At 37.5% G+C, this 12,309-nt stretch overlaps 1 protein-coding gene across 1 annotated transcript in view; it reads left to right on the forward strand.

Moving 5' to 3' along the window:
• Positions 1–12,309, forward strand: part of LOC106949204 (solute carrier organic anion transporter family member 5A1-like) — a 38,392-nt gene that overhangs the window by 20,416 nt on the left and 5,667 nt on the right. Inside the window, exons 3-7 of the mRNA XM_015035325.1 lie at positions 2,381–2,513; positions 4,027–4,247; positions 5,329–5,493; positions 10,263–10,461; positions 11,558–11,717. Coding sequence (XP_014890811.1) covers positions 2,381–2,513; positions 4,027–4,247; positions 5,329–5,493; positions 10,263–10,461; positions 11,558–11,717 — 878 coding nt within the window. The remainder of the gene's footprint in view (positions 1–2,380; positions 2,514–4,026; positions 4,248–5,328; positions 5,494–10,262; positions 10,462–11,557; positions 11,718–12,309) is intronic.

Consider the following 12,309-nt stretch of genomic DNA (forward strand, 5'->3'; position numbering starts at 1 on the left):
GAGGCTCTATCCTCTCATCAGAGTTGGATAGTAACTAGTTACAGTTACTCGGTTACATTTACTTGAGTAATTTTAACTTTGAAATGCGATTTAAACCAGAGGAAACATGAAAAGTCATGCAAAGGAAATAAAATGTAAGGTAATTTTATTTATATAGCACATTTTCAGCAACAAGGCAATTCAAAGTGCTTGAATGTATAATTTGTAGTGTAAATCCAGAACACATGAGAGTAAGTTAGAGATTTTTTTGTCCTTTTTATTTTGTGAAAACTGATGTTTTTGGGGGGGATGTGTGGTACAATCAGGCGACTATAAAAAACCCTGCAGAGGTTTTGTTTTTCAGAAAGGTGTGCATGTGTATTTTTATTATATTTTGGCTTCACAGAACTCTGTGGTGCTGCTATTTTTAACTTTTTTTTGCAGCCTGACCTTCATGCTTACCTCAACATTAGAACAAACTAAATAAATGAGCCTGTGGTAAAGAGCTTCATGTAACTGTTGCTGTGTTGAAGCTCCTGCATATTTAAAATGCAAGAAAATGATTAAAATCTTTTATTTCTGGTGTTTTTAGAACATAAAACTTTTTGTTTATGATTGATTTTTCTCACTAATTTTTGTTTGTGCCAGTAAATAAATACACGTCAACATTAAAGCAGCAGAATTATTACAGAATCAGTGCGTGATTCAACACATTTTGCAGGATTATTTATCTGTACTGCTGCAGCAGTAAAAAAACGTTTTCATTCGGATGTTTTATTACAGGGACAGAAAATACTGCATCGCTTGCCGTCTTTAGGCTGTCCGGATTATTTATCACGTTCCCCATCCCGGGCGTTTGTCCGTCTTCACGTTTCTGTCAGCCTGGTTCTGTCTGATCCGACCCGATGCTCTGCAGCTCGTTGCGTAACGCGGCTGGAGGTCGGCGCAGGGTTTCCCCTCGTTCCACCGTCCAGGATTATCCTCCATGCTGCTGAAGGCCGAGCCGTCAGCGCAGGCCGTATGTTTTATCATCCTGAGCTTCGCATGTCTGTCAGGGGATGGAGGAGAACCAGGAAGCAGTTTGGTTCTGATTCTCTTGGACTGTCTGGGATATTTTTACAGTTTTAAATTGAAAACTCAAAGCTGCTTCTTTGATGGATAAATTAAATATTTAGCAGAATCTGCTGAATAATTTCTCCTCTTAGTGTTGACAAACATGTTTATTTGCTTTCTTTTCTTTAATAAAGTAATGCATGAAGCCTGTTTAGTTAACATGGAGCATAAATCTGACTTCTGACTTTTTAAAACACTATTTCATCATTTTAAAAATTATTTAAGATGTGCCAACTTATTATTTATCTATAATATTTCAATTTTTGTCTTGAAATATAAAATGAATCACTTCTTGGCCTGTAAAATGATTTCTTGCCTTAGTTTAAAAGGTGGGACTAATTGAGATTAACTCATTTTCAGGATCATCCTGGAGAGGAAAACTTTTACAAAAACTTTACATTTGATTATTTTTGGCCAAAAATCTTTAAACACGTTTTCAGTGAGTGCATGTCTGGTTTTATCCTCACTGTGTCACCAATAGAAAAGAAATACTAAAAAACTTCAACTGCATTTCTCTACAGTTTGTAAAATACAAAACCAAACAATTCATGTTTTACACAGCACAATAATGTCAATAAGTAAAAGCTGATTTACCATACAATACCTTCGTAGTTAGAAATAAAACCATTATTGAAAGTGGACCATCACCGGTGAACCCAGTGCTCTGTGGGTTTACTGGACCGGTTAGCTAAGCCTCAGTCTGGGTCTGTGCCTGGCCCAGCTTTGAGTTTTAAGTCACGCCATCACATTTTTGTGTTTGCTTTCAACCGGAGCCAGGGATTTATCCGCTGTAATTCCCTCTAATTGGAGAAATCTTAAATCCCAGCCTCCAGCCGGGCCCATATTGCTCCGTCATATGATCTGCACACATGACCGGCACTCACGGCTCTTATTGTTTCAGTAGTTGTGGTGTGAATTGTTCCATAAATCTTTAAAAAATTAGCAAATGTCACTGAGTTCATGAGCAAATTGATGTCAAAGGTCATTCTCTGTAGTTCTCAGAGGAAGAAACTGTGACGTTTTCACACATAAGATGCAGAAAATGGTCCAGGTTCCAAATCCGGCCCCCCACAGCTTTTTCTGTGGCCCTTTAGACTCCAGACACACAAGCAGCACCTTAAAGATAAAATTTGTGTGTTTAAATATTATTTTATTAATACAAGCTATAAATGTGTATTTGTGCCCCCTAGTGGCAGTAAACGTAATAAATGCCTGTTTGTGTTTTTTTCTGCTCTCTAGTGGCGATGAAAAACGTAATAATTTAATGTTTACGTGTTTCTGCTTGCAGCCATCATGTATGTGATGGGAGCTCTGGGCCCGGCGGCCGGTTACCTGCTGGGTGGAGTCTTGATTGGGTTTTACGTCGACCCAAAGACCGTGGTGAACATCGACCAGAGCGACCCGCGCTTCATCGGCAACTGGTGAGACCAATAAGCCGCTCTGTTGGGAGGAGGTCAAACATTCCTATGCCTTACAATTGTTTTTAAATGTTTAACTTTTATGAAGAATATGTTTTTTTTTTTTTTTTACATATTTGTTAAAACTGTCACTATGCCAATCTGTGAAATGATTAATTGCCATCTGAAGAAATTTACAGCTCCTGACCAAAAACAACCAATCAGAGCCAGGAGGAGGGTCTTAGTGCTGTCAATCAATGCTGCTCAATGTGCTAATGGCGGAAAAGCGAAGTCTGTTGTGTAACTTTTATGAAGAATATGTTCATAAAACATATGTTCAGAACGGGATTTAATTTGATCCCATCTTCATTTTATTTTACTGATTAAATGGAGATTTAAGTTAAAAAATAAGCAAAACTCCATCCATCCATCCATCTGTCCATCAGTTCATTCATCTGTCCATCAGTTCATCCATCCATCCATCCATCCATCCATCCATCCATCTGAATGAACCCGTTTTCTTGTTTCTTTTCTTTTTCTGAAGCTCAATCATCCTGAACTTTCTGTTATGATGCGTTTTATAAATCGTTCTGTCGTCTCTCTGAACATGCCGCTGCTGATGATTCAGATGTTCAGAGCTGCTAGCGAAGCCGCCGTCTCTCCGCCTGCGTAGCCGGTGACTCAGCAGGAAGCGGCCGTCGGGCTTCCTGCATGAATTACAGCCGATGAAGGCAGGATGGGTGTTTGTGAACGGATCGGCTCATTTACGCCCAATAACATCCAGATCGCCTCTGTTCTCGCCTCGTGTCTCTGAGTGATCTGATCAGTTGAGGCTAGTCGCTTCACACCTGGGGTGGCGCAGTGTGTGTGTGTGTGTGTGTGTGTGTGTGTGTGTGTGTGTTTCCTGATCTCCCGTTGCTTCTGTAAATGAAAACAAACTGGAACATGTTGGTAATGTTCCTGCTAAATCTGCTCCCACTCTCGAGATTCAAAATGTTAATCTAAGGTGTTTTAAAAATGTTTGAGTCGCAATAATTTCAATATCCACTATTTTATATTCGCAGTGTCTCGCAAAAGTATTAATACCCCGTAAACTTCTTTGCATTTTATCACGTTACAACCAAAAGTCTCAGTTTTCACCGTGCAGCAAACGACGCTAAATGTTTCTGATAACATTTTCACATTTCTGCACCACTTTGTGTTGGTCTGTAACAGAAAATTATTTTTATGACAAAGTATTTGGGCTATACTGTTAAAAAAGGAAATAAAATTACAAGAATAAACTTGTATCAGAATAAAATTATAATATTATGAGAAAATAATAACTTTATCAGTATTCTCATGATACTACAACTTTTTTAATGTATTTCAACTTTATTCTCGTACAACTTGAGTGTCTAATATTATGAATCGTCATGTTTCTGTTTTGATTGGAGTACCTCACAATTTAAAAATGATGTGAATGGTTATGAATGTGATCTGACACCATAGAGAAAAGGTTTCTGGTTTGGAAGACTGATTCGGTTCCCGTTTCCAGGTGGAGCGGCTTCCTGCTGTGCGCCGTCGCCATGCTGCTGGTCATATTCCCCATGTTCACCTTCCCCAAGAAGCTCCCTCCTCGACACAAGAAGAAGAAGAGGAGGAAAAAGCTGAGCCTGGACGACATGTCCAGCGACGACGACGTGCTGAAGGAGAAGAGCAACAACAGCAAGCACCAGACGGTCACCTCGTCCTTGGGCTTCGGGAAGGACATCAAAGGTGCCAGCCGGCCGCCATCTTCCTTCTGTCTTAGAGCCGCTTTCAGGAGCAAAACATCTCTGCTGAGATGCAAAGTATTAAGAAAGAAACTAGTGGTTATGATTTCAGATTTAGATTCTTTAATGTTTTTTCTCTATTACTTGAGAGAAATAAGAGTTTAATTTATTTGTAGCTTTAGTTCAGGGATTAAATCCTTCAAAATGCTTCAGTTTCAATTTGGTGTTTTCAAGGTTTTGAAAGTGCTTGATATTCAAACTGCAGAGTTTTGTAATTTAATATTTGATTAAAGATTGGAAACATTATGTACAGTTGAAACCAGACATTTTTTTAATCACTGTCTGATTTAAAATCTTACTAAAGTTTAATGTTTTAGGTTAATTACAATTACCAAGATTATTTCAATTTGCTAAATGCCAGAAAACTTTGCAAGAAATATAATTTTTTAGATGTTTCTTTGGATATTTTGTTTAAGAATTTAATTTGAGCAGGAAGGTCATTTACCTTTTAAGCAACATCTTTGGGTTGTTTCAACATAATCAATATTTAATATTTCAAATGGTTCAATTACTTATTGATCTGTTTAACTGAAATAAAGAACAGATTATATATCATACATAAAACAATGTTAATAAAATTAGGAGATTTTTTTGCTAAATTAGTGTTTTGATCTCGTTCTGGTCAGGTGTGTGAAATAAAATGTTTTGGTTCATTTTCCGTTTCTTTGCTACAAAATGTAGAAAATTCTCACAAAACATGATTAATAACAGAAATGAATATTGTCACATATCTCGTCTTATTTTAGTTCCTTTATTGATTTTATCTTCACAGTTTGGTGCTGGAAAAGTTTGAAAACTTACCTTGAAAGTGCTTGATTTTTACTGTGGGGTAAATTGGTGTCTGTGGAAGAATTAGACTGGGAACAAGCAGAGAACCAGTTTTAATTTGATATGAAACAGACGTCATAATAAAATCTATATCCTTGATGCTTTGCAGATTTCCTCCTACAAAACGTTTTTTTTTTCCTGCAGATGATTTTTAAGTAAACCAGACTTTTTCTTCTCGTCCCTCCGTCGTCTTGCAGATCTTCCCAAAGCTGCGGTGAGGATCCTCAGCAATGTGACCTTCCTCTTCGTCAGCCTGTCCTACACGGCCGAGAGCGCCATCGTCACCGCCTTCATCACCTTCATCCCCAAGTTCATCGAGTCGCAGTTCGGGATCCCGGCCTCCAACGCCAGCATCTACACCGGTGAGCTGGAGAACAGAAACGTTCATGAGAGCAGAAACGTTTCTTTATTTAACGTTGGAGAGGAGATGCAGACAGCGGGACAACACCCTGCTCTGCTCAGTTCATCTAAGCCGCTCTGCAGAGACTTCCAGGGCTGCAAGCCAGCATTAATAATAAAGAAACTGCTGGTCTCCAAATGAAGGCGAGCACCGAGGAGACGGAGCTGCAGGACTGCTCTCCAAATATTCATAAAACCTCCACACACAAACACAGATATGCACTGAAACATGCAGTTAAATCAGCAGTTATACTGTTACAACTTCTTACACATTATAAGTTTAAACTCAGTTTACCTGCATGATTGCAGGAATAGGTACCACTGAGAATTAGGGCCATACTAAGAAAGCAAAAAAATAAAATTACATGAATAAAGCTAAAATAATACGAGAATAAAGTTGTTATATTTTGAGAATATAGTCGCAGAAAGTCAAAATAATATAAGAATAAAGTCATAATATTACAAAAATAAAATCATGAGAATAAAATCAAAATTAAGACAAAGTCAAAAATATTTTGAGAATAAAGTCTTGCAAGAATAAAGTGGAAGTAAAACAAGAATTAAGTCATATTTTGAGATCAAAGGCATACTACGCAAATTAAATCAAAATATTACGATAATTAAATTATAATGCGACTTTTTCCTCTTAACATTATGACTTTAATCTTGAAATATTTAGACTTTTGAATAATATTTATATAACAGATAAGTATGTTTAATACTTTTATGTTTGACCACATGACCAATCCTCCTCCAGAACCAAGATAAAAATAAACACGAGTTATTTAAAACACCAGTTTTACCTTTTTAAATGTTAAAACACCAATGTTAATTGATGCCGATACATTATGCACCCCTACTTAAAAATATCCCGACATGAATTAGAATAAATATTGAATCTGAAGAGTTAATAAGTGTTGGTCATCAGCATTGGGAATATTAAATCTTTAGTTAAACCATAATCAAATGTGGAAAATTACAAGTTAGGAAAGAAAATAGGGCATCAGTAGTGTGGCGCTCATGAAGATGTGTTTTTTTTTCTGATGTTGTGAAGCATCACTAAGTGAAGCTTTAGGCTTCGTTTTGGTGTATTTTCCAGCAAATGGCTAACCCAACATGCAGCTGGTGACTTTTTTCTGTTTCAGTTTGTCAAACATCTGTTTTTAAATCCAAATAATGCTGAGTGGTTTGGTTTTTAGGGATAAAATGTGGAGCATCCATTTTTAAAGGAGGGTAAAGTGAAGCGTGTTAGTCGCTGGAACTCTTCATGAAGTTCATGAATGTTATTAAGTTAAAGGTTTCTGAACGATTCAGCTCATGTTCGCCTGAGTCTCCATGAAGTCACGCCTTGGGAGGCTTCTGATATCTGAGATCTTTAAGTGTTTGGTTGCATAACCGTCTCAGCTGGACCAGGAGTGGGCTGTGAAGTCGTGATTTAATCTGCCACTCAGACAGACATTTTGATTCCCACTTTATGCCCATCAGAGTAAAATCCGACCCAGAGAGCTGCTTTTACGTCTGAAAAGCTCTCCTGTCCTGGAACGTTCCACCTAATCCTCCATTTTAACACATTTTTTTGGTACAGATTTCTAAAAATCCCAAAATAAATAGAAATCTGTAATTGCTGTATAGTAATGTTGAGCTGAATGTTTTCAAAAAACCCAAACTTTAATGGTGGAAATGCATATATTATGTATTATTTGCACCCGATTCTTATACTGTTGAAGTAATTAAGCCAAAGCTGTACATAAAACATACATATTTGCATATTAGATTAAAAAAAGTATCTAAATCTATCTAGAACTCCTTAAATAGCATCGTTTTAGCGTTAACTGGTTGAAATTCTGTGAACACTTAATCTCCTACTAAGGATTGTAAAGCAGCTTTGATTTAGTCTGTTATTTCATTTCATAAGCACCTTTTGCTATCCAATTATTAATCAGTTAATACAAAAATAATCAATTAATCTGCAAATAATCAAGTGTACCATTTCATTTTAAGCAATAAAACGAGCTGAATTGTTTGTTTATTTGCATATTTAATGTATTTAAAATATTTTATTTTAAAAAAGGTTTACGTGGTTAAATGGCGTAACCATTTAACCATATTTTAGTTATCGATCCAATTCATCGATAACTAAAATAATTGTTAGTTCCAGCCATAAAATATATAGACCTCTGCGAAACTGACCTTACAGATTTTTTTTTCATAAAGCCTGTCGAAAATATTGTAAGAAAATGGAAAGCTGACAAACCAAGTTTCAATGCTACTGGAGACGCTATTGGCTGGCATTTGTAAAAAGCAGCCAATCCTAGAGCAGCATTAATTTCCCTTGATGCTGATTGGCTGAGCCCTCAAGTTCGAAATGAGGAAGACCGTGGGTTTTAGCTTCGGTGGTTGCGCTACGACGGTTTCTGCTGTGTGTTGATGCATATTAAGGTATATTTGGTGTTTTAACTATTAAAATAGGCAGCTATAAGCACTTTATTTGTTATGTTACTGTGTTATTATTGTGAAGGCTGAGGAATGTTCTCAGTCGCTCCTTTAGCTCAAATCTCCTGCTTGGTATTATCGTAACTGTGTGCCGGAAGCTGGAGGCTGTGTTCAGCTTTCAGTTTTTCTGTTGAGGTTTTTAATTCACTGGAGGATTAATGACGCAGATTTTTATCTGTTTTGACCAGACATACTTCACACCGCCAGGCATTTGTAATGTTAGCCACACTGACTGTCACTAAAAACTCATAAAACTGTTATCTTGTCAGAGTTACAAAATAATGTAACTTGGTCTAGTTTCTAGTGCAAATATCTTTATAAACTAGAAATAAGACAAAACTATTTTACATGCAACTTTTCAGCAAAATACAGGAACTTGTTTTAAATCAATAATTCCTTAATGCTGATGAAAAAGTACTAGCTCCACTGGCAGATTATTTATCTTACATTTTTTCCATATGAGTGAAATAATTCTTAATTATTTTCCTATAACTGGCTGAAAAGTTATATTTTAGTTAGTTTTTATCTTATTTCAAGTGTCTCTGCACTAGAAACTAGACCAAAAATACTTGATCCAATTTGTGTTTTTGACGTGTATTTAATTTATGGTCATCTTTAAACATTTTATTAGTTTACTAATAGAGGCTGTTGGGATTTGATGCATGTAGGGAAGAAGCTGAGAGGCAGCACGGTTTCTGCCTGGGCTCCACGCTCGCCGTCCTGCATGGCCTCCCACTCGCTGTGTGCTGCCATGGTGATGCATGGCTGCCTGGAGGCGGCGGCTGCGGCTGGGATGCTCAGCTCTCTCTACTGCTGCTCGCTGTTTAGGGCAAACTGATGGCTGCAACAAAACAAAAGCAGCTTGGAACAGTTGACCTTGACAGACATTAATGGGAAAATGGATCAGAGCTCTTAGATCAAAGCTGGTTTGTCCAAAAGAAAACCAGATAGTAATAAAAAAATAAAGCTCATGCAATAATAAAAGTAAATACTCAACAAACATATTTATTGTAAAGGAAAATGCAAAGTTTTGACAGAAACCACATGCAACTGAAAAAACGTTTAGGACGGAAAATAATAGTAATAATCTGAGACTGAAAGACGATCTTGAATCCACAAAGCAGTTTTGAGCAGATTTTTAAGTTTCAAATATTTTTTTTTTACTCAATCTTTTTTCTGTTTCCGGGTGTTTCTTTTGAACAAACTTTATGTCTCCAATTTAGCTCCATAAAAAACTAACATACTGCCCTGAAAGACCATATTTATGTTTATGATGGTCAAAGAAAAGAGTTATAGTTATATTTTTGTCATTTCTAATTATTAATGAATTAAAATCCTACAAAAACATCCACCTTTGTGTTTGTAGGACAGGAAAGTAGAAGAGGCATCACTTCCTGTCAGTTTAATGTAGAAACAGTGAGAGTTCTGCTTGTAAACAGGATTACTGCGCCTTTGTTTGAATTTAATTTGGATAAATACATTGTTGTTTCTGTTTTCCTTCCTGGACAAACAGAGCCTTGGTTTTACTATCCAGAAACATTTCCTGGGTAGTGAAATCAGAAATGACTGATGATTTATTCTCCATTTTACTCTCCTTTCTTTGACTTTTAGCAATTCTTAGACATTTTGGACTGTTGCAAAACTTATATGTTGCATTTTATGCTCCAAAGTGACTTTTGGAGCACTAAAGCAAAAACTAAAGAACAACACTTCTGTTGTCCGTCAGTTTCCCTAAAAATATTCATTTAGCTGCAAAATGTTTACATTTTTTCTGCTTGTTTGATCTCTGACTGCAGAATCCACAAACTAATGCAAAGTTCCTACATTTCTACCACATTTTGCTCATCCTACCTGCTGTGTTTATGCTTGTGCATCAGATTAACAATGCACTTTGCACTAAACACATCACATCCAATTAGGAATTCAGCAGATGCACAGACTCTGGTGTGCAAACCTTAAGCGATCTTTGTGAATTTACTCCACAGTGTTGTTAGTCTGTTATTAGCATGGTGCATCTGCTGCAGGTTTTTAGTTTTCATTGAATTAAACAGCTAAGAAAAAAATCTGCACAAAAATGTATCTAGTTCTGGATATTTTTAAGTTGCCTGACTTGTTCCTTGTTTCTGCTCCATTATTTTGTAAGTGAAAAACTAACTGGACTCTCTTTAGATGCATCATTAGGCTCAGCAGGCGGCGCCGGCCCGGTCTTCTGATGCTCTGGTACTGTTTTGTCCCCCAGGTGTGATCATCGTGCCCAGCGCCGGCGTGGGCATCGTGCTGGGCGGCTACATCATTAAGAAGCTGAAGCTGGGCGCTCGGGAGTCGGCCAAGCTGGCGATGATCTGCAGCGGAGTGTCGCTGCTCTGCTTCTCCACGCTCTTCATCGTGGGCTGCGAAAGCATCAACCTCGGAGGAATCAACATCCCCTACACCACCGGGTGAGGAGAGAGAGAGAGTTGGTGTTGCTAAAACATGTTGAGTCGTTTCAGGGGTTTTATGTTTAATCTGTTCAAGAATTTCCTGCATGTTGCATCATTTTATTCTGTTATTAATTAAAATAATTCAACAAAAAAGTCTATGTGACGTACCAACATCATAATTTGTTTTTAAAAATGTTTTCCTAATAAAAAATCTGAAAGGTGTGGCATGCACTTGTGTTCAGCCACCCTAATTGAGGACTAACAGTAATTACACACTGCAAAATCATTCCAAGTATTTTTATCTAGTTTCTAGTGCAAACATCTTGAGACAAAATCAACTTATAAGAAACATTTCAACAAGATAAAGGAGCTTGTTTTGAGTCAGTTATTCCTTAGTATTGATTTAAAAAAAAGTCTCAGTTTTAAGTGAAAGCATCAGTTTTTTCAGATATTTTTTGTCATATAAATCTTATTTTTAAGGAAAAAGCGGGGGCGGGGGGGGGGTATATATATTTTTTTATTATTTGAATTAAAAAGATTGTAGATTGTAATTTGAAGCTACGTTGCCCAGCTGCAGTGTAGCTGACTGTCTGAAATACTTCTGCACTGGTTTCTAAATACAGCCTGCAGACATTTTAAACAACTTTTTGCAGGTTCCCCCCCCCCCCCTCGCCGCTTCTCGCCTCCACCAGTAAGCAGAAACTCTGAAAGGTTTTAATCTAATCCAGTTTGGCCCCTGGGTCCATTTCGTTATCAGCTCATCTGTAAATTGGTGGAGTCTGCAGATCAGAGCGGAGATGCTGCATATTGAGTCCGTAAACGGAGGCGTTTTCTGTTTGGACGCAGCGTCTCTCGGGGAGATTACATGACTCAGATGGAGAGAGTCCAAGGACAGCTTGGGACAGACGCGCTCTGGATCGCTGCCGCGTCTTTTCACGTGTTTCTTCCTCCATCATCCTGCCTTTCTCCTTTCATCTTTTCTTTCTCCTCCCTTCTTACTCTATGCTCCATCATTTTTTTCACTAAATCGTCACTAATTCACGTGTTTCTTGCTGCATCCTGCTCATGTCGCCTGTTATTAGTCTTGCCTCTGAGTGTGTTTTCCTCTCTGCAGGCCGACGCTCACCATGACTCAGAGGAACCTGACAGGAGGTTGTAACGTGAACTGTGGGTGTAAAATTCACGAGTACGCGCCGGTCTGCGGCTCCGACGGCATCACGTACTTTAACCCCTGCCTGGCCGGCTGCGGCAGCGTGGCCAACGACACAAACGGGGTAAGAAACAGGGGTGGGAGGGGGGAAATGCACATGCAAATGATGTTTTACTATTAATATTTCAGCGGCAAATCTTAAAAACATGGAAATTCAAAAAGACAAGTCAAAAGCTATGTCAGAAATACAGAAAAGTTTATTTTTATTCTACAGAATACACACTTAAAATGACAATTCCTGAAAAATGGACAGGAATGATTATAAAACATATGCAGTCTAAGAATTTTAACAATAGGAACTGGTTGCAGAATTTTGTCAAAATTATACAGAAAAACTAAAATATTAGCATTCGCCCCTGTTAGAATTAATATTTTGTTAAATGTCTCTTAGAAAACATGTTTTTCATGTCATCTAAAAGCTTCTGTCTTCATTCTGACTGGATATTTGATCGATTTTATAGAGTTTATAGAGTTCAGATAAATTGGTCAGGGATTAGGTAAAAGTATTCCAGAAAATTAACTTTAGCCTGATTTATCCATTTCAAAACCAGTTCTGATGACGAGCCGCTCAGCTTATCCATTAAAAAACACTTATTATGCAAAATTGTTTTGTCGTACAAAAATGTGTGTCTTTTGCATTCCTTGTTCATGTGTGA

Source organism: Poecilia latipinna, unplaced genomic scaffold (assembly GCF_001443285.1).
Source record: "Poecilia latipinna isolate Pla-1442-1.1 unplaced genomic scaffold, P_latipinna-1.0 Scaffold331, whole genome shotgun sequence".
Classification (NCBI taxonomy): domain Eukaryota; kingdom Metazoa; phylum Chordata; class Actinopteri; order Cyprinodontiformes; family Poeciliidae; genus Poecilia; species Poecilia latipinna.